A 23,923-nucleotide genomic window follows, 5' to 3' on the forward strand; every position below is an offset into this window, starting at 1 on the left:
GGAAGCAAGGGCAAAATTGAATTATTGGGACTTCATCAAGATCAAAAGCTTTTTCACAGCAAAGGAAACAGTCAACAAAACCCAAAGACAACCAACAGAATGAGAGAAGATATTTGCAAATGACATATCAAATAAAGGTCTAGTATTCAAAATCTATAAAGAACTTATCAAACTCAACACCAAAGAACAAATAATCTAATCAAGAAAAGGGCCAGGACATAAACAGACATTTCTGCAAGAAGATATCCACATGGCCAACAGACTCATGAAAAAGTGTTCCACGTCACTCAGCATCAGGGAAATACAAATCAAAACCTCAATGAGATACCATCTCACACCAGTCAGAACAGCTTAAATTAACAAGTCAGGAAATGACAGATGCTGTTGAGGATGTGGAGAAAGGGGAACCTTCCCACACTGTTGGTGGGAATGCAAGCTGGTGTAGCCACTTTGGAAAACAGCATGGAGGATCCTCAAAAAGTTGAAAATAGAGCTACCCTACAACCTAGCAATCACACTACTTGGTATTTACCCTAAAAATACAAAGGTAGTGATCCAAAGGGACACGTGTACCCAAATGTTTATAGCAGCAATGTCCACAATAGCCAAACTATGGAAAGAACCTAGATGTCCATCAACAGATGAATAAGAAGATGTGATATATATATACACACATCATATATATGTATACACACACACACACACACACACACACACACACACACACACACACACAATGGAATACTATGCAGCCATCAAAAGAAATGAAATCTTGCCATTTGCAATGACATGGATGGAACTAGAGGGTATTATGCTGAGCGAAATAAGTCAATCAGAGAAAGACAATTCCTATGATCTCCCTGATATGAGGAATTTGAGAGGCAAAGTGGGAGGTTTGGAGGGTAGGGAAGGGAAAAAATGAAATAAGATTGGATCAGGAGGGAGACAAACTATAAGAAACTCTTTTTTTTTTTTTTTTTTAAGATTTTATTTATTTGTCAGAGAGCGAGCGAGCGAGAGTGAGCACAGGCAGACAGAGTGGAAGGCAGAGTCAGAGGGAGAAGCAGGCTCCCTGCGGAGCAAGGAGCCCGATGTGGGACTCGATCCCAGGACGCTGGGATCATGACCTGAGCCGAAGGCAGCTGCTTAACCAACTGAGCCACCCAGGCGTCCCCAAACTATAAGAAACTCTTAATCTCACAAAACAAACTGAGGGTTGCCGGGGGAAGTGGGGGAGGGAGAGGGTGGTTGGGTTATGGACAGTGGGGAGAGTATGTGCTATGGTGAGTCCTGGGAGTGTGTAAGCCTGACAATTCACAGACCTGTACCTCTTGGGCAAATAATACATTATATGTTAATTTTTTTAAAAAAGGTAGAAAAAAAATATGGATTGGTGTTACAATATAAATGTACCTTCAAGTGAGGGAGAGGACATGTGCTAGATAACCCTCTAATGTCTCACTCATTTTGAATTTGCTTCATTTCAGAAACACATTGAGAGACCACTTTAATGATCAGATCTGTAACTTTCTTTATCCATTTATTTAAGTCAAGGATGCTCACTCATAACCATATGTGACCAAACACGGTTTTTAATAGAGCCCTTGAAGCAAGCAGATGGAAACTAAGGTTATTTCAGAGACATGTTAATGCTCTCATGAAAGATCAGGATATAATTACAAATGTATAAGTGCATATGTGTATTCTAATAGCTAGAAATAAAGAAACTCCTATTCATAGCTGTAGGGAACTCTTTGTTAGCATTCGGACAACTCTACCACATGATAGGGTATTTCATCAAAAAGGTTAAGCTTTTTACAATATCTAGATCAATTGGAGCACCTGCGTGGCTCAGTTGGTTAAGTGTCTGCCTTGGGCTCAGGCCATGATCCCGGGTCCTGGGATGGAGCCCCACAGCTGGCTTTCTGCTCAATGGGAACTCTGCTTCTCCCTTGCTTGCTCTCCCTATATCCCTCCCCACTGCTCATTCTCTCTCTTTCTCAAATAAATAAATCTTCCCCAAAAACGCATGTACTGGTGAAAGCACTTTGTGAGGTAGAATACAGAATGTCAAAAATGTATGCTGTATAATAAATGGTTGTGATATTGAAAGTGTAGAAGAAAGGTAATACTGAAGAATTTTTTTATTTATTGGTAAAGCCTGACTCCACTCTTGGTCTTATTAGTGTCCTTGATAGATGTTTGTTGCAGTATATGCTCATGACCAGAGACCCTAGACAGAATTAAAGAAAATTCATTTTCTCATAGGTACTCTGATTCCAGAAACATTTTATACAACTTTATAGTCTCCAAAGTATTTACCCATAAATTATGGAAATTGATCCTATACAAAAGCCTTAGAAATTCATAACAGAGGTATTATGTGTCCCATTTTGCAGATAAGCAACTGAAACCCTGAGAAGTTTAGCCAGAATTATTTCCAAATTCCAAATGTTAATTGACATACTCAGTAAAAAACATATATCATTCTCAAAATTATTTTAGAAGGACATTTTGGATGCACTGAATTTATTTTCTAGTATACTTAGTCCAAATAGTCCCAAATCTGATCTTTATGTAATTTTCAGTTTTCACCAAATCTTTTGTTTCTGTTGCCTTCCAAAGCGATATGCAAAGACATTGTCTTTGTCTAGATTATCTGAATAAAAATCCGTGGTGCTGCTGTTCAGGGGCTAATTTTGCTAAACATTTCATAAAATATTTTAAAATACATCATGGTCCTTTGTATTTTGAAATACCTTAGGTGATGGGAGCTAATATCAAGATGTTTTCAAAAATTAGAGTCTCACAAAATTGAAGAGAAGTGATAGCCAAATTTAAAGTTAATTCAAATGTGCTGACTCTTTTTTTGGTGTTTCTAACGTTTATTTATAAGTTACTCTGGAGAATTGTTGATCCTATTCTCCAAACTTGACCCAAAGAAGCAGCTAATAGCTTTACCATCCCTCTAGTTGCTCAATTTACAAAATAGGAATCATCTTTGATTTCTTTATCTCATACCTCCACTCCTAATCCATTAGAAAACTCATGTTGGTTTTACCTAAACATATATCCAAAAACTAACCAATTCTTATCACTTTCAAGTGATGGCCCAAGTCACCATCATCTCTCTCCTGGATCGGTACAAAGGCCTTCTTATTGATCTCCCTGCTTTTATTCTTATTTATATAATGTAATATATTATATATTACATAATATATTTATAAATAAAACTTAATTTTGAGTTTATTCCTATAAGAGCAGTGTGACTTATCCTTTCAATAGGTAACTTGATCATATCTTTTGTTTGCACAAAATATTGAGTTGGTCCCCAGTTTCCTCCAGAAGAAAGCCAAAATTTTTACAATGACATATGAAGCCCTCCATGACCTAGTACCTAATACCTCTCTGAATTCATCTTTAATTCCTCTACTCTAGGTCTCTCTAGTCTAAACAGATTGGTCCGTTTGTAATTCATTGTACATATGATTTCCCACTTGAGGGCCTTCGGACTAGCCAGTCCCTTTATATATTTAAGATTAACAACCTCATCTCCTTCCAGGTTTTGCTCAAGCCACTTTCTTAGTGGGCCTAACCATCCCAACATTTAATATTACAAGAAACAGACTCTTAACTATAGAGTACAAACTGATGGTTACCAGAGGGGAGGGGGGTGGAGGGGATGGGTTAAATAGGTGATGGGGATAAGGAATGCACTTCTGTTGAGCATAGGGAGTTTTACGTAAGTATTGATTCACTAAATTCTATACCTGAAACTAATATTACAGTGTATGTCAACTAACTGGAATTTAAATAAAAACTTTTAAAAAATTAAAATTACAATTTACCTCACCTCTTACACTCTCAATCTTCCCTATTCTCAATTTTCTTTTCTCTATGGTACCTACTACCTAATAATATACTATTTATGTTGGGGGGGGGGTCTGTCCATGTCTCCCCTTTAGAATATAAGCTTAGATCTTTGTTTTGTACACTGACATACTCCAACTGTCTGGAACAGTACCTAGTACATAGCAGGTACCCAAACAATGTATCTGTTAAATGAATGAAGTCTCTGAGGCCAACCTACTGTTAATATATCAGTACATCTTCCTTAGGCCCTGATTTCCTAAGTTTTTTTGGCAATTCAATTTCATAGTGGACACAAGTTGAGCAATATAAACTTAGAATTGGTTTACCCAATTGAAGCAAAATATGCACAGCTATTTGAAGTACTATACGTACAGTTTTTAAAAGGCTTTAGATGCATGACTACATTTTATAATTGTATAAATCATTAAGGCCATAGTTTCATTGGGATGATTTAACTTGTCAGATAGTTTATGGTTTTTTCTGTATGTGGTGGTAAGTGCAAAAGAATTTAAATACATAATGCAGTATAATTTTGGTTCTATTGAAAGGCAAATCAGAACTAATCTTCTTGCTATAGTCAACAAGTAAAAGGAGGATAAACTTTTTAAAAGTACAACAAGAGATTGCTAAAATATTTTAGGAGATAAATGTTTTTTTTAATTTTTTTCTTTCATTTGAAAGGAAAAGACTATGTCTTTGAGCTAATTTCTGTAGTCTCAAGTATTCAGTCTGCTTTGAATTGTATTATTTTATTTTGGGGTTTTTCTACTAGCCTTATGAATGGTCTTCCTGCTTCAGGCACTTCATTACACTCACCCCAGACAGATCTGGTGGTGATGCCAGCTTAAGGGCTAGTGCCAAGGTCGGGGCCACACAGAATCCCTGGAGTCAGACCCAGTCCAAGAATGGCTATACATTACTATTGAGGAAGAAACCAATGATTCATGTTGAGAGGAAATATCATTCACGATACTGACTGTGAAGGTGAGGATGGAGTCGGATCTATGGAGCAAGAAGAGGTCAGAAGCCAAGGTATCAGAAAAATGACTGAAACCTAAGGACAAGGTGTGAAACACAGAAAAGAATGTGATTCACCATAAATAATCCAAGATTTCTCCCAGGAAAAGCAGAGTGAGAGAATTACATTTTCAGTGGGCTCATCTGTGTTCTTGCCACCAGGGAATGAAGGAAAGAGAAGCAGCATGAAATTGACGGGGTCTCCAACCATGGTAGAGTAGCCCTCAGCAGCTGTTAGGCAAAACAGACATCTCAAAATCTATTTTCCATGAAGAAGCAAGGAGAGTAAGGAGAAAAATCAGAGGTTCTCAAGCAATGGAGATATGAGATAGACATTATAAATATGATTTCCTCTAGTACTTTTTAATAGATACAAGTTGCCAAGCCCCATTTGGGATGTTAGATGATTAAAGTTGTAACATGTGAAAGGAAATATTCAAAAGTATATTTACTCTTCTTATGAAATTTATGATTTAACTATCAAGATGAGATGTTTACATAAAAGGTAGAGATCACTTGCTGACCTAAATGTTTCCATTTTCTAGTTTCTTGTCTTTTACACACTTTATTTAAGAATACTTCCTTCAAACTTGTATCCAATATCATTGGCTCAGGAACACTGCAGTGTTCAATCTCATGTGGACAAGACTAGTATTACATAACCACTTTGTTCCCCACCAAATGTACTTATGATCCCCATAAAAATGTATTTATTCAATAACAGCATCTATTATTTGTCAAGTTCTCTTCTAGGTATTACAAAAACTGAAGTAGACAAAACACTATCTTTGTCCTCATGGAACCTACATCACAATATCACAAACTTTCATATCCTCTCTTCCAACTAGAAGAAAATTTGTTATTTTTTAATCACTTCCTTACAGTGCATTTCTTAAAATTACTTGTCCATCAGTCTGTTGATAAGTGCAGCCTCTACCATCCCATGAATCAGAGTCTTGAGGGAAAGACTGAGAAATTTATGTTTAACTAGCTCTCTGGGGGCTTTACATGCATTAATAGCAAGGATAATTTGGGAGGAACCACTGCCCTTTTCAGAGCATACTATCAGAGGAATTGGTGATTCTCATGGTACTATTTCTGTGGGACCCTTTTGATTGTCATGACTAACAACTACCCAACTTCTCATCCTTAGAGAATGTGAAAGCTCTCTGGGGCATTCCACAGCCAATTCACCTGACAAAGACTGACAAGGCAAACTTTTAAGGTGCACTATTTATCTTTAAACAAAATGATTTTCTCTATGGGACGGATGTTACCATATTCTGCTTTAGGAAGAAAGAATTAAACATTAATTACTAGTTATGGGCCATAGACCCAAAAGATTCATTTTAAAGATAAAGCTGAGAAGATAGAGATTTAAAAAGCTCTCTTATTAAAAGAAGGTAAGACTGAGTGAATCCTAGAAATCCATTGTGAATAACATAAAAATGTTCATTGAAAAGGCTCTTTGTGAGTTAATGATAGTCGGTACAGTCAATATTCAATACCAAACAATAAGCAATGACAGCAAATACATTAAAGTTGATATTCAAATAACAGCTAACACACATTTATTATGTGCTACACACTATTCGAAGTACTTAACAGATATTAAGTTGACAATTCTCAAACCCTCTATGAAATGTTTTTTGTTACCATACCTATTTTGTAGAAGAGAAAATGAGGCATAGAGAAGATAAGTAACCTATTCAAGTTTACATAGCTGACAATTTGTAGCCAGGATTTAATCCTAGGTTCAAAAATCCATGCTCTTAATCACTAGACTAAACTGCTTCTTATTAGTTTTTATAATACTTCTTTCAAAGAATCATACCAAAGTTTATACAAACCTAGGAAGCAAGATTGATTAACTGATTGACTGATATTACAACTTCCTTGACTCAATGTCCTAATCAGGCTAATTTTCACTTGACTCACTTTCAGATGAAGATAACACTGTTGCTGAAGACCATCTAGTGGTTAGAGGTCCAAGGGAAAGAGAGAGATGGATTTGCATCTCAGCTCTGCCATTTACTTGCTGCATGAATGTCAAGTTACCTCGCCAAGCCTCAGTTTCCTCATCTTTAAAATGAAACTTATAAAGGGACGTACATCACAATATTGTTTAAAGATAAAACAAGATTGCTCATTTAAAACACTTAGGAAGTGCTCAATAAATATTATTAGTGCAATAAATAGCAGCTGCATCAATAAACTGAACCAAATGATCTCTTGATTCTTCCACTCGCACTAAAAATGGTTTATTTCTCTTCTAATTAAAAACAAATGACAGAACCAAAACAACAAACCAAGCCATAGGCCATTAAGCCAATTATGTCTTTTGTAGAAAACCAGAAAAGCTATTGGACACATCAATTTATATGTCATTAGTTATCCCTACTATTCCAAAATGTATCATCTATCTTAGCATCCTGAGACACCTTCCGTAATATAATCACTGTGACTCCAAGAGGTCAAATGGGCAGGCAGTTAATGCTTCTCTGTGAAAAGCTCAATAAGTCATTTTATAAATTTCAGTCCAAAGCCTACGTTGGGGTTAAGAAAAATTGACATTCGGTCTGTGAACTTAATGTCAAGCTCCAGAAAAAACTCTAGGCAGTACATGTTTAGCGATTAAGTGGACGCAGACAATAAAGACATTGCCAAATTGTAAAACAAGACTTGGAAATTACAGAAAATGTTGCTAGTTATTGATTACGGTGACCATTCAGTTCCCATTGAGCCACCCAAAAGAATCATTCATTTTCCAGCAGAGAGCCTGCTCATTTGCAAGATAAAAGAGAGACATTTCTGCACATGCCCATAATGTTCTTCACCACTGGGGGCAGCTTTACATAAGACTGCATTCACTGAAACCAAAGCAACAGTCCGAGCAGCTTTCAGAATGACAGTCTGCAGAAGTGAGCTGAGCGTGTGTGCGGTACGGGGCTCTCCTGCCTCCTGGGCTCCAACGCAGCTTTGTGGCTGAAGTGGGTGCTCACCACCAGAAATGCTGGGCTATGGAATACAGATGTGGCAGCTCAGGTAGCCCCACGTTGCCTGGAGGAATACATCATGCTTTCCGATAAGAAGAAATTGTAGAAGCCAGTTTTTTTTTTTTTTTAACGTCCCCCCCCACAAAAAAAAAAAAACCTGTAAAGATGCAAAAACGTAATATCCATGAAGATCCTATTACCTAGGAAGATTTTTTTGATGTTTTGCTACAAATGCGGTGCTGGAATTTATTTGTTCTTGGAGTGTTCTGCGTGGCTGGCAAAGAATAATGTTCCAAAATCGGTCCATCTCCCAAGGGGTCCAATTTTTCTTCCTGGGTGTCAGCGAGCCCTGACTCACAGTGCAGCTGACAGGGGCTGTCATGCAAGTGGCCCCTTAAGCCAAAGCAAAAGACCTAAGGACGACCTTTGAACAATACAAAGGATGGGTATGTTTTGTCATTTTTCTTCTTTCCTTCTTAAAAAAAAAAAAAAAAAAAAACAACCAAAAAAAAAGACAAAAACAAAAACAAAACCCTCTAGTTTGTGTTGTAATTCTGCCTTAAATATTTTAGAGATTACCTTTCTGTGCTTAATACTATAAATTCAATTGCTTAGTGGACACGTTTCTTTGCTTAACTATTTAAAAAAAAAAAAAAAAACCTAAAGACAATTCTCTTTAAATGTCAAGGAGGTGATATTTGGTATTAAATGTTGTTTATCTAGATTTAATTTTTTTAAAAAAAGAAAATACATGTCTATTTTTGCTTGGTTAAAAATAAATGAATTCCTTTTTGGGGGGATAACTTTTCTAAGTTGTTTTTATTTCCAGGTTTCAATGTAATTAGGCTACTGAGCGGATCAGCTGTAGCACTGGTTATAGCCCCCACTGTCTTACTGACAATGCTTTCTTCTGCCGAACGAGGATGCCCTAAGGGCTGTAGGTGTGAAGGCAAAATGGTATATTGTGAATCTCAGAAATTACAGGAGATACCCTCAAGTATATCTGCTGGTTGCTTAGGTTTGTCCCTTCGCTATAACAGCCTACAAAAACTTAAGTATAATCAATTTAAAGGGCTCAACCAGCTCACCTGGCTGTACCTTGACCATAATCATATCAGCAATATTGATGAGAATGCTTTTAATGGAATACGCAGACTCAAAGAGTTGATTCTGAGTTCCAACAGAATCTCCTATTTTCTCAACAATACCTTCAGACCTGTGACAAATTTACGGAACTTGGATCTGTCCTATAATCAGCTGCATTCTCTGGGATCTGAACAGTTTCGGGGCTTGCGGAAGCTGCTGAGTTTACATCTACGGTCTAACTCCCTGAGAACCATCCCCGTGCGAATATTCCAAGACTGCCGCAATCTGGAACTTTTGGACCTGGGATATAACCGGATCCGAAGTTTAGCCAGGAATGTCTTTGCTGGCATGATCAGACTCAAAGAACTTCACCTGGAGCACAATCAATTTTCTAAGCTCAACCTGGCCCTTTTTCCAAGGTTGGTGAGCCTTCAGAACCTTTACTTGCAGTGGAATAAAATCAGTGTCATAGGACAGACCATGTCCTGGACCTGGAGCTCATTACAAAGGCTTGATTTATCAGGCAATGAGATTGAAGCTTTTAGTGGACCTAGTGTTTTCCAGTGTGTCCCAAATCTGCAGCGCCTCAACCTGGATTCCAATAAGCTTACATTTATTGGTCAAGAGATTTTGGATTCTTGGATATCTCTCAATGACATCAGTCTTGCCGGGAATATATGGGAATGCAGCAGAAATATCTGTTCCCTGGTAAACTGGCTGAAAAGTTTTAAAGGTCTGAGGGAGAATACAATTATCTGTGCCAGTCCCAAAGAGCTGCAAGGAGTAAACGTGATCGATGCCGTGAAGAACTACAGCATCTGTGGCAAAAGTACCACGGAGAGGTTTGATCTGGCCAGGGCTCTCCCCAAGCCGACATTTAAGCCTAAGCTTCCCCGGCCGAAGCATGAGAGCAAGCCCCCTCTGCCCCCCACGGTGGGAGCCACGGAGCCCGGCCCCGAGACCGATGCTGACACCGAGCACATCTCTTTCCATAAAATCATCGCAGGGAGCGTGGCCCTTTTCCTGTCCGTGCTCGTCATCCTGCTCGTTATCTACGTGTCATGGAAGCGGTACCCTGCGAGCATGAAGCAGCTACAGCAGCGCTCCCTCATGCGAAGGCACAGGAAAAAGAAAAGACAGTCCCTAAAGCAAATGACTCCCAGCACCCAGGAATTTTATGTAGATTATAAACCCACCAACACGGAGACCAGCGAGATGCTGCTGAATGGGACGGGACCCTGCACCTATAACAAATCAGGCTCCAGGGAGTGTGAGGTATGAACCGTTGTGATAAAAGCGCTCTTAAAAGCTGGGAAATAAGTGGTGCTTTATTGAACTCTGGTGACTATAAAGGGAACGTGGTGCCCCCTCCCATTCCCTCTCCCTCTCACTTTGCAGGCAAGGTCCTTCCCTGTCCGTTTCAGCACATTCATAATACTGGTCATTTTCCTCTCCTACATAATCAGTCCATTGAAATTTAAATACCACAATCAATGCAAAGCTCAAACTCTGGTTTAATATAATGCCTATTGTATAAGAGTCTTAACTGATTGCATTAATATCTCACTTGTTTTAAGATAAAACTCACTTTCCCATAAGTAATCCCCCACAGCTACTGTTATTTCTCTTCTGGTAGGACCACATCTATAGTTCTAGAAGGGTTGCTGTTCATTTTGGCAAATCAAGAAAAAAGTGAATGAACCCAGGTACTGGGAGCTCAAACTGATTCTAGGAGAATGCTTGATTACAGAAACATTTAGACACAGAGCCTTAAAACACGGTCTAGCTTAAAAAGAAAATTGCAGGAAATTATCAAAAGATGGTGCTGGGTTAAAGAAGCACCACAGGCAATTTTCCAGAGCTGTTTGAATTACAGGAAAGCGAGCCCAGGGAACAGTGCTGAAGGGTTAAAGTGCTGCAAATAAACAAGTGAAAAACATGAGATGGTAAAAATACAAAGTTTTAGACTTGAATGCCTTGTCTCTGAAATCCATCCCTGGAAAATCATACTAGAGGTTTCACACTGTCAATTTCTCCTAGCCTTTATTTAGCCTAAATTAATTAATTAACTTAATAACCAAGAAGCAAATTTGAGGAGGCAGGTTTCTCCACTGTTCCTCACCTAAGGGAGTTTTCAGAGATGAGGCTTGCAAATGGGAAGGCAGCTTGCTATTTGCATATGGTTGGGAGCTTACCAGAAATTCTTTCCAGCTCTTTCAAGGACTTTAATGTAGTGAGTGAAATCTTTAGCTCTGTCTGTTTTTCTGTCTGGGATTTGTCTGGTTGTCCTGTTGTGTTCCATTATGTGCCCTGCACACGCTAGTCCCCTAATGACTGACACTTCATTCAGAGGCATAAAGAGAACACATTCCAAGACATGCTTGCCACCAAAAGCTTCATTGAAAAGAATGATTTTGATAACATCTTAATAAATGTCTAAAATACATCTTAGAGGGAAAAAAAGACCAAACTATGGCAGTTGTCCTTTGCTTTTCTACTGCTGACGTTACAGTGTCCCTATGTTCATCTGCACTGGGAACTCATCCATCAGTATGATTCTGTACAGACCCTGTTGGCAATCTGCAAGCTGCATGCATGTTTTTATGTCGTAGGTGAAAGTTTATTGACTGCAGCACAAATCAGACCCTCTGTATTTAAGTAACTTTGACCACACTTCATTAAGATTTTAGAAAAATGTCTGTGGTCTCTATTGTATCCCCTCTCATCCTCCAAAATGAACAATCCTGTTGCAGGAGCAAAAATCAGGAATTGAAACATTGAGTCTTTTTCATTTAATTTGGCTTGCCAAGCCCCACATCTTTAACCACATCCCTGTTCTTTCAAAACAAAATCACTGCAGCAAAAAAGAAAAAGTGAATGGCTATTTTTTTTTAACCAGCATTTTTATATAGTTTGAAGGCTTTTCATATGCTGAGAGGAAAAATCTAAATAAGTCCCCATGAAATATAATCGCAAGGAAGCCAGATTTTTTAAAAGATCATACTTTTATAAGCAATAAAGGGAAGGGGACATTTCAAGTGGATTTATCAAGGTACTTTGATTTTGATTAAATCTTAAAAGAGATGCAGAAAAGCATCCTAACTATGATATATCGACCCATGAATAATTGTTGAATGTATATTTATTAATGGTAAATAGTCACAGATTCCCAATTGATTAATAATGCAGATACTTCCTTACAGTACTGTAACTGGATGACTGAGCCTACTGTGATGTTTTTCACTGAAGTTGTAATTTTTCATTTTTCATAAAATGTCAGTAAATATATATTCCATCTCAAAAAGAAAATTTCTTTGATCAGCCTCATTTTTATCTGTACTGAAGATGATTGTATTAATTAAATGCAGTGTTAAAGTGAAAAAGCCCATTTCTATTCTTTGACTTGACCTTCTGCTTCATTTGTCATGGATACCAAATAAACTTAGGCAAGACATATCTATACTTATATTTTTGAATTCTTACAGTTCTCACTGTTGTGATCCTAGCAGCATATATAAAATAGGTTTGTTGTATTGAAAGTGTTTCTAAAATTCAAAGCCACTTTGTGTGTAAGATTAAATGAATGACCAACATTTTGAAGGCTGGTCATTTTTTAGTGCTTAACTTTACTTATGAATGTAATAATAGAACTAAAATAAAATTCCTTAGATTATAAAAATTATTTTGATTCAGGACATGAAATTTTTTATTTAGCCCCCCTCCCCCACTTTGGGAATGAAGCTTCTCTATTTCTTAGGATCTTCTGATCACAAATATAGAACTCTTGTTAGGTTAGACAATAACTAGTTCACCATCATAAATTTGACAGAGCCACCTGGTCAGTGCTCTCCTGTTCAAAAGTTGTTGTCTTCACCCCCACCCCCACAGCACTTTCTGGACTACATACTGCAAGTCTGTTTTCATTAAGTATTTCCAACTCATAGCATATTAAAGACATATCACTGGTATCCCATTTTTCTATTCCAAATTTACATGAAGTATCTGACTTCCCTCAAAGGTGACAACAGTTAAATAAACCGCCTGGCCTCTTGAACTATACAACACAGATACGTCGATGCAGAATGGATTCAGTCATTACTTGGGATGCTTTACCAGAGAGAGAAGAAACGCAGTTTAGTCACTGAACTGCATGGGTGTTTTTTCCCCCCATTTTTATGAGTCCCAGTACACATAGTGCTACCGCAGCTCGGCTTTAATAGTCCCAGTGCCACAGTCTTCTAAGCGATACTTACGCAAGATATATTCCTTTTAAATGAGTTTATATTTTGCAAGAATGTTGACATTACATTTTTTCAAAGGATTTAAACCATTTTTTACATGATTTGGTGAGTCAACTATCTAAGTCGACCGGCAATAAACTGTATTTCTGTGGAGCAGCAGTGACCTCCAGTGGCTGGTTAGACTAACCGCAGACTAACCGCAGCGATTCATGCACGTCTTCAGTTTTTCTAATTCTGAATCCTTATGTAAACATGATTTACAACATGTATTTTTCGATCTGTGAATCAGACTTGGATTTTATTTCATTCATCTCCCTCAGAAATATAGTTATAGTATGATTTTTTAAAGTTCTATTTTGCATATGGACTTCTTCTGTAATTAGCCCAGAGAGAGTCTATAGAAATGACACTGGGAGCTAGAAATAAGTGTCCATGGATGAAGAGCAAGTGATTATGTAGTAAGGATAGATAAGAAATACGTCAAAGTATTTATACTCATCAATGTTATATCTGCCATATATTCTCAAGTTTTCATTAAATGGGTTAGCATTTTCCATAGGCAATGTTCCAAAATATAATTTCAATTGGGGAAGACAGATTTCAACATTAATATTGAAAGAATTAGCATCGGTTATTTACCAGTCAGTAGGAATGTCTGAGCTATCAGGTGAGGGAGGCCTCCTCCTCCACTCTAGGAGCCTGCAGTATCATGATCATGCCAGTGACCTGTGCTTTGCCCCAGTGCTCTCCCCAACCCCCCACCCCCTTCCCAGCCGCTGAACACTGGTTCTATTAGGTTCTCTGACAATGATGTTACAGTCTAAGAGGTGATGATTCATGGATAATGAAATTATGCTCTCCTTCTCGGGAAGGATAATGCAGAGTCAGATTCATAGATCTGGCAAGGGATTTTAGGATGTTGTAGGTCCATGAAATATCCTCTCTTCCCTTGACATTTACCAAGAAGAGAACTTAAATAGTTTATTTAACATGTGGATTAGACTAGCATCAGAAACAAGCATCCAGCCATGAAGCCTAAGACAAAATGAGTTTCAGATATGACAAATGAGAATTGAGCCATGAGAAGTGAAAAAATTCAGAAACTGTGTTTTTCTTCTATTCTCTTTTCCCTGGATTCTCATTGGTGTCTGGATCTGTAGCAAACCCTTGGAGTTTTGGGGTACTTGTACTCTCTTAACTACCTACAGTAAAAATCAGACACACTAAGAAGAAATACGAACAATAATATCAATAAGTGTGAATTATAAATGTAAGAGAAACAGAAGTGATGGAAGTTAAATAGCTTTATTAAAGTTAAAGTTAAATAGCTTTATTGAAAACTAATAAAAAAATACATAGGTGAAAGTGAGTTCATCTAATCTGATTATAATAGCTAACAGAATTGGACCCAAATTTTGCTTAGTCTCCAAAATCATTGGTGACTTTTATATAGTTGTGTAGAATAAAATAGAAATACTGCAGAGAAAACCTATATAAACATAGTTTACAGTTCTTTTTTATTTGAGGAAAGTATCACAGCCATGGATGATAGTGTATGTGCCTTAGATTCACGTTTCTTTGACATTTTCTGATCTAATGATTTCAGGTCAGTTTCTTAGCTTTTCTGAATTTGAAGTTCCCCATCTGTAAAATGGGCATGTGTTATATTTTATATGGTTATTGGAAGAACGAAATTTGAGAAATACTTTGTTAATTCTCAAATAGCAAAAACCTATTCTTTTCAAAGGGCATTTAGTGAGATATTCATCTACTGGTGCTCTGTGTCTGGCCTGGGTCAAAGACATCACTAACCTCTATATTACAGAAGACCAAATCCATTTTACGTTAATACAAATTCTGAGACTTGGCAGTGAGTCTAGAACTTAAATTGTTTTTGACCTTTACTTTCCATAAAAACACAGTTTCTTCTACCCCATGTTATCAGAGTCTGAGTTTATCAGTAATGATTAATATACATAAATGCACAATAGACATAAAGATACCAACCAGAGAATACAAAAGCAAAAGCTTATCAAAGTAAATAAAAATCCCAATTGTGTCCCAAATCAGGTCTTTATAGAAAGGACTTTCAATAAGCATAGGTTAATTGTTGATCTCCTTTCTAGTATCAATATTTTGAGCATTTGTTGTCTTTATACTTACATATAACATTTATGGTGAGATGACATCATTATTGCATAAAAAAAGTAATTGTTCATAACATGTTCTAGTGGGATTAGCATACATTCCACGTAACAATCATATAACATCTATTTTGTTTCTTTTTTTTCCCCAAAGAAAGACCCTAGAATCTCTTCCTACAAAAAAACCTGATATTGACTTTATCAATTATTGTCATTGAAAATCACTGGGTTAAAAAAGGCATAAAAATACAAAGGCTTTTTAAATAAGTAACAACCTAATCATTTAAGCAAATGAAATACTAGTCTTTGTTGGTCTTTCAGCAAAATAAATAAATAAATAAATAAACAATGTAGTCACAAATATCACAAATCTCTCTCCACTGAATGTACACGTATTTCCAAAATTCTTATAATTCAAGTAGAAAAATGGTTCATCTTTGATATCTAAGTTTCTGTAAAATCTATGAAGAACAGAGAGAAGATGGTTGTTTTTCAGAGGAAAAAATTATTTGTGAATTTTATGCTTGCTTTACCTTCATAGGATCATTGGTGGAGGTTCTTGAGTTAGGTCTCATGAACATGTAAGAAGAATTTCAGAAACACAGACTCTCTGAGCCACAGAGTAAGACCAAGCAGAGGCAACCTATTTTACAACTGTAATTTCTAAAGACAAAACCCCATATTCAATAATAATCCCTCTTATTGAAGAAAGATTAAAAGAGCTTCTATATTTCCCTATCCAGCAAATGTAATGAGAATCGATAACTTTCTTGACAATTCTCATATTTTCTTTTTATTTTTCAGGGGCTCCCACTCCCCACTCCCCAAGAAGGAATTTCCTTTATACCTTTCTCCTACCCTTAAGTTGTTATTCCCTACTTTACACACATGGAAAAATTGTTTTATATCACCAAAGATAGTCTTTTCTCATATAACCCAACACAAGTTGGTCATCTCACTCAGAAGAGTGGTCTATCTCTAATTAAAAAAAAAAAAAAAAAAAAAAAAAACTGTAAAACAAAACTTAAGTCTGGCTGGCCCTCTCCAGCCTATAAATCACCTCTCTAGTATCTCTGATTTTCAACAGAAAAAGGAAGAAATCTAGTTGAATAGCAGGTTGGCAAAGTATTAAAGTCTACTATTTTCCTCTTAATCAACTCCTAGTAAACAAAATATAGGACTTTTTCACCAATTAAAAACACTCATACCAAGAATCAGAATTTAGTCTTCTCAGGGGTAAAATGCAAATTTGGGGGGCTTCACACATAAAACAATAAGGCAGGTATTACATTTAAGCAAAGGTAATTTCTGTTCAATCTTCATCATACTAAATACATCAATCCAGGGTGTAAAATACATGTTGTCACTAAAGAGCAAAGGACTTCAATTAAATATAAATCCTTATTCAGCCCTCTTGGGGCTCAAAGTTTTTAATGAGGTAGGTGGGGGTAAAAAGAAAATGTCCTTAGACAGTAAGGCTACAGTATAGTGAGGCTATACTATCAGGTGGACTTCATGGCTTTTACTGGGTGGTCCCTACACGTAGCAAAAAACTGCTTCTTATCAATAATATTGACCTGTTATACATTCTGAAAGAAGGAATATGTTTATGCCTCTCCATATGAAGCAATCAACCAGAATCTCACAAAAAATATTTAAAGAAAACTTGTAGAGTATCATGTTGAGGCTGAAGTAGTGGAGTAACTTTAAAATATCTGTTATACCTGTGATAAGATCACAACAGTGAAAACCCTCTAAGGAGTTTAAAACTAACACCTCACTTTAGGATCAGTGTTGGCTTGTACTCATTGATCTACAAAAGGGGCTTTGCACAATTTACACAAAATTTTAAAATGAAAAGTCAAAATTATTTAGTACTGCCATTTATCCAATGGAAGGTTAGGTAACATCACTGAATGATGGCTAAATTAGAATAATTACAGATCTGTAAATAAAGGCCATATTACATAAGCATATGGTGTTCTCTACCAAGTTAGGCATGTTGTAGATGCTTAGAAAGGAAATTCATATCCATCCTATAATTCATGTTTCATTACAAAATCTGTGTACATTTGTGTAATTAAGTCCTTGTGTGCCGGAAGTGGGTATGTAGGGTTTTTTATTTGTTTTTAATATAGGAAGAGTTCTTAGATTGATTTTGTTCCTTAAAATTTTTATCCATTAATCCTGTATCTTGTCCCTTCTTTAAAGGACTGCCCTAAAATAATTCATACTCCACCTACACACGATTCTCAAGCCAAATTATATATCTCCAGTTCCTCTTTGGAAATGATACCCAGTGATTTCCCATTAGGCTATCCCTCTGCTAGCTAAATTCTAATCTGCCAGCACCTATTTTTCCAGTCCATGTCACCCTTCCAGCCCATCTCATGCCATTAAAAGGCAGCATGCACTTAGTCCTATGGACTTTTACAGGGAGGATAGAGTAGTAAAATGTAAAAATTTACATATATTTTTACGGGCTTCACTTTGGTTGTTTTATGGTCTAACACACAGAGATGTATGGGGTCTTTATTAGTTTACACTAAAAAGCAAAAGCATTAGGGTAGCTGTAAATTAAAGAGAAAAGGTCAAGTTAGGTTAAAAAAAAAAAAACCAAACAAACAAAATAAAACAAAACAAAAGTGCCCAAAGTTCATCTTATATCTTGCTTCATCTTTAAAATAATCATAAATGTATTTTGCTTTCATGACATCTGATTTACTCTCCAAGTTTACCATCATATTCTTAAATTTAAGCTTCACACTCCTTCCACTTTTCCATTTCCAGCAGAGAGGTTTCTTTTGTTTGTTTTTTGGTTATTGGGCTTGGTTTGGTTTTCTGCCTACAGATCTTTTCCAATCCAAGTGTACCACTTTGCCTGCTTTTCTAGAGTACCCACTCAAATTTTGATCTGATGAGAAAGTCACAGAGTAACTTACCAGTTTTATGGTTGGATCAATCAGACAAACGGACTGAATCCAACCCTACAGTACAATCTAGTCAAGTCTAGGGTATCTGTCTTCTGTCTTCCAAGTCTCCCACTCCCATGCTTTGCCTCCATTTAGAAGAACTATCCACACCACAACTAACTCCTCCATCCGATGGTACCTAAGGCTCTTTCAGCTCCTATTCCTTAACAAATATCTATTCTTAGATCTAGACCAGTATTACTGTCCCTTATGAGGGCACTTATATTTAAATAGGGATAGAAACCTTTAGCTAAATGTGAGAGAGTCATATGTAAGTTCAGCCATAACCAGCAGGGTTGGGGAAAGTACTTCTGGGGGCAAAAGGCTTTTTAGCAACACCTGTAAAATTATCCTATATAGATACTTTTGTATTTTTCTAAAACATGAGGTTAGGCCTTACCAAAAACCAAGGTAGAGCAAATAATCCAGGTTTCATTCAGTAAACTGTAATTTGAGAAATATCTTTAATAAACTTCCATTATACACAGGCAGAGTATTTCTCCACTGACAAACAATATGATATACTAGAAAGAACTTGGGTGATACATCCAAGAAAAACTCGTCTGGATTCTGGTTCTGAGACTTAATAACTGCAAAATTTTGAGTCTTAGCTTCCTCATCTTACCAAAAAAAGTGTAAGACAATATAATCATCACCTGATTATTGCAAGAGGGAAAGAATCAGCATCTCTTGAATACTTTCATGTACTCTATTTTGGCACACTGTGTGTTATTTAATTTAATACTCATAAAGAACCTACTTGATTAAATGAGATGACATAAGTAAAATCACTCGGTACCAAGTGTGGCACGTAATAGTAACCTCCTCTTTCCATTCATTAACTCTGCTAAGAAGTTCAGCACCCTAGTATGCTTTAACAGTTGTCTTCCACTATCTATGTGGAATAAGATACAAACTTTCAAGAGTTAGTATCTAAATTGCTCAGGGGCATCTAAGCACATGGTTAATACCACAGAGTAATGTGGTATATAAAACCAATATCCTAAATCTCCCAGCAACGCCCAAATGCATCTCTACCTTTATTTCCATTTCATTTCCCATGCTTTAGCACTGGCCAAGTTTTGTAAGTAGCATGTGCTTTCTTACCTCTGTGCTTTTGCTCAGACTGTTTCCTTGGTGAGGAATGATTTTCCTCCCTTCTGAGTCCTCCTGTCAATCTCTGAGCCTTTCTACAATAGATCCCATTCAAATCCCACTCATTTTAGAAGTCTTCTTAATCTTGCCCTTCCCTGTTTACCATGGTATTTTGTATCCCTATTAGAGACTACATCACCAGTTGTCTTGTGTTAGAGTTATTGATGTGTCTGTATACCCTTTTTGAGGAAATGAACTATTTTTTTTAATCCTCTTTCTCCTACCAGTCATGATTGGAACAGTCATTTATTCATGACAGATGTCTGCTGAATTGATTTTCTAGTAATTATGATAAGGTTATTGCCAACCTCATATTTATTTATATGGTCTACATATATATTTTGTGTTTTTATTTAGTATATACATTTTCATATTCAGTTTTCTCATGTATCATTTAACTGGCTTCAAAAATTATACTTATATAAGTATAGTCTTTAAGAATCATGTTCTGACTTAAACTCCATGTGCTGACTTAATAATATACCAATGGTTTTCCTTTGAGAGTTACAAGGATATGAACAATTTAGGTGGTATGTTTAAGTGACTAAGAGCTAAAAAATATTTTGAGACAAAGATAGAATTTTGGATTCTATATATGAATACATCTTCGTTTTAGCGGAGGCTGGGTAGTCAAATTTTATTGTAAAGGCCATATATTTGTGACCTCTCTTTGTCCACTGCCTCAAGAGAAAGACTTTTTTCTCTTTAGTTTGGTTGTCTGTTCATCCTGTCCACAGTTCCACAAAGCTTCTGCCTTAAATACATTCCAAGGCCTCTCCTCTCTCACCAAACAAAGGGCCACCCTACACTATCACAGAGAGGAGGTCAGAGGTCTTTGGCTTTCTGACTATGCACATTTTCAAAGTAACTATTCTACTGGAGGCTTCAAATCAAATACTCAGAAGTTGAGAATTAGTGATGCTTGTCTTTTTTTGTTTTGTTTTGTTTTAATCTCTTAAACACTGATTATGCAGAGGGCAGATTTGATCACATAGGACTGAGGCATCTGCCCTTTGCTAGGTCTTTGCTCCCCTCCTTTCTGTTCATCTTCTTCCTTTTCACTGAATTTCATTTCTCTCATCTTAAAACTGAAATTTCTTTCAATTTTTCCCTCTACTCAATGTTTATATGTCAATCTATACTATTTAAATATGTACCTTCTGACTGGGTTAAAAGGAAAATACCAGTGATTTTTATCTCTTAGAAAAGCAGTAATTAAAATGACACAGTCTAATAATTTAATTTAAAGGGGAGTAAAAAATGGATTTTTATTCAACACTTTGTTTAGTTTATAAATGAAGAACTGTAATTTTGTAAATAGCTTAATTACAGAAATAGAAATGACATTCCTTCCTAATATGTTTTTAAGTCACGTTTTAATTCTGATTCGTAAGGCAGTGCAGATTTGTAGAACCTCCAAATATTCCTTTTCATGTGAGGTCTTGTTCAGACTCTGGACCATAGGAATCTTTGCCATTAATGCAGCCGATCCGTTTTTGGGACGTATGTTAAAGAGAATTGAAATTAAATCTTCATTCAATCATAAAAACTTGTTGCTATGAGGGTTTTTGAGAACTGTGCAGTCCATTTTCTCACCTTCCATTTGAAATCCCAAAGTAATTTAATCATACTTTTAATGATCTTGCAAGTACTGAATTTCTTAGTCCTTCTCTTAGTTATCCATTCTGGGGTTTCACTGACAAATATTACATCATTGTTTTCTCTTGAATGGATATCCTTCTTGCTTAAGTTATGTATTCACTGGTTGCTTAAATTTTAAAACGAATTTTTTTTGTTCCCATTCTTATTAGAGAGGACAATGAAGTGGTTGCATTTTGTTTTTATTTCTAATTTTCAGGACTGGAATCTGCTTGGTTTAGCTCAGGTAGAGGGTCCTGGGCTCCCTGACACAGAATTTGAAAAGATGAAAAGCTACTGTTGTGAAATTAGCACTAATCTAGTTTAGATTCACAAAATTCTGCATAGAGTGACAGCAGAATGAAAGGAACCCAGTGCTTAACTAACCTATAACCAATTATTCAGGGAAGAAGTTTCCAGTAGGATGTATTCAGCAGTTTTCAAAACCAGGCTCACAAATTATATTTCCAGAGGTCAAATTTGCACACAACTCTTTGAACTATGACTATCTTCTCATATTCAACTCAGCTTTAACATCCAGCAGTGTGTTGTGTAGAAATAATCAATGGTTAAATTATTCCCATTTTGTTGGCTCAGCTCACAGTAGCCCACTGATTAGTTAAAAAAAAAAAAAAAAAACAACCTATTTGATCTTCAATTTGTATTTCAACTGTACCCAAGTGCAGATGCCATCTCTGGTAATATAACAAAACAGATTTAGGTTTATAAATGTGTGCTCCAACAACAGCGCACATACTGTGGTAACTATATTGTAGCTCAAAGTGTTGTTAAAAAAAAAAATACAACTGGGTTTGCTAGAGAATCATTTTAGAGTTAATTAAACCTTCTCCACCTGTAATTTAAGAAAAAAGAAAAAGCCCAACACTCTTAAAGACCATGGGGGAAAGGCAGTTTAAGAAATAGAAGTCCTCTGTTTATCCAGGGAGGTAGTTTACAAGGCAGACAGCTACACCACAGTAGAGAGACAACATTTCCTCAGCTGATTCGGTTAATTAAAATGCACAGTTACAACAGGCTTTCTTAGAGCCTGCAGCTGAATGACCGAAGTCTCCATTTTACTCCAGTGTCACACAGAACGTGAAGAGGCAAACATACTGCCCAAACACAATTTGACTCACTAAAATCCAGCGCTATAAACATGAAATACATTTCTCAGGCACATTTTAAAAGACGCATTATCAAGATTTATGGCACAAGGATAGAAATAATTTGCAGCTAGGGCGGGCCAGGGGAATATCCCAGGTTCCTCTCAAAGTAGTTTTAAGTGAAATTTACAAATAAATCTTAAGGGTAGAGTCCTGTCTCAATGCAGAAATCTTCAACTCTTTCCTTCCAAATGTGTGAAATTTGAATCTGACAAACAACCAGTCTGTTGCCAGAATTTATGAGTGATATGAAAAATCAAAGGCCACAAAAGCTATTTGTCAAATAAACTGCAGAACGCAGTATCAGTCTGCAGGGCTCATTTGCAGAACTCATGATGAGCATGGGAGGAGGGGACGCTAACAGCTGCAGCCTTGACCGCACTGCCCGTGCCAGCCAGAATTCAGGCTGCATGAGCTGAGAGTGGCTTAAAAGGAGGGCAGAAAAAGGAAAAAAAAAAAAAAAAAAAAAAAAAAAAAACAAATAGAAGAGATTCTTATACCTAAGTTTTTATTAAATCAGGACATCAATGTGCACAGATGAGTACCTACCAAACCCGTTTAAGAACGGATGGGACCTGCAGGTATTCAGATTAAATCTGTTCATGGAAGACTGCTCTTATTTCCTGGGTTAGGGGAGAGATGACAGACTTCGGATTAATTAGACTAGCAGTATGATATGGCATTGGTTTCCTTATCTATAAAATGGGAACAGTACTTTACATCCCAGGGCAACTTTGAGGATAAATTGAGATAACGTATCTCTGCGGACATGGCAGGTGTTCAGTAGAAGTTTTGGACCCCTCTCTCACTAGGTGTTTTCACAAACATGCAGCATGTTTCCATGATGGGGTCAAGTGAAAGCTCACACATTAACCATTTATACCACCAAATCTGTCATCTATAGAAAATGACTCAATATCTCTGGAGCTTAATTAATCAACCATTAAATCAACCTGAAAAGTATTTATCAGAAATCTGGAAACCCATTAATGGAACTGCTGTATTAACTATTGTATAATAATTTTGTTTAGCAGCACCATGAAAAAAGTCTGATCTTAGTATTGTCTTTTCTAACAATTTGGCACCATTTGCTTTTGATAAACATTACTTAAAGAACTGACTTAATTATCTTCCAGATCTTTCTTTAAACCTCTCTAATGTTTATCTCTCTTTTTTTCTCCCCAAAACATGGATTTATCACCACCCCCCACCCTTACACACACTCAGTGTGAAGGAAACATGCTATTACTATTGTAGTATTGGCCTATAGACATAAAAACTACCTATGTAACTTAGCACTGAATTCATTTCTAGTGGGAATGAATTTAGTTGTTTGGAAGAATTGTACGAAATATATTTATGTTTTCAAAATTTCCAGTTGAGTCTGTGGAATGCTGACTGAATTATCCAAAGCAATTTATTCAGAGTTACAATAGAGAAATTCCAATGGACATTCATTGAGTACCTACTATATGCAGGCATTTAATGAAAAGGATTTGCTTTTCCTTAAGGCAAACAAAACATAACAGAGGCTAAAGGATACTTGAAATTTTGAGTGATATCATCGGGAAGACCACTGAATTATTTGATTGATTTTGTTGTCATTTCATAAAGCACTGGATTTCCTCTTCTCAA

At 36.5% G+C, this 23,923-nt stretch overlaps 2 protein-coding genes across 4 annotated transcripts in view; one reads left to right on the forward strand and one right to left on the reverse strand.

Annotated features, from left to right (window-relative positions):
- CTNNA3 (catenin alpha 3) overlaps positions 1-23,923 on the reverse strand; it is a 1,840,263-nt gene that overhangs the window by 1,026,506 nt on the left and 789,834 nt on the right. The window lies entirely within an intron of this gene.
- Positions 7,761-23,923, forward strand: part of LRRTM3 (leucine rich repeat transmembrane neuronal 3) — a 172,845-nt gene continuing 156,682 nt past the window's right edge. Inside the window, exons 1-2 of the mRNA XM_082714892.1 lie at positions 7,761-8,332; positions 8,716-10,247. Of these exons, the coding sequence (XP_082571018.1) occupies positions 8,329-8,332; positions 8,716-10,247 (1,536 nt within the window). The 5' untranslated portion in view covers positions 7,761-8,328. The remainder of the gene's footprint in view (positions 8,333-8,715; positions 10,248-23,923) is intronic.

The sequence above is a fragment of the Mustela nivalis genome (genome assembly GCF_964662115.1).
Source record: "Mustela nivalis genome assembly, chromosome: 2".
NCBI lineage: Eukaryota > Metazoa > Chordata > Mammalia > Carnivora > Mustelidae > Mustela > Mustela nivalis.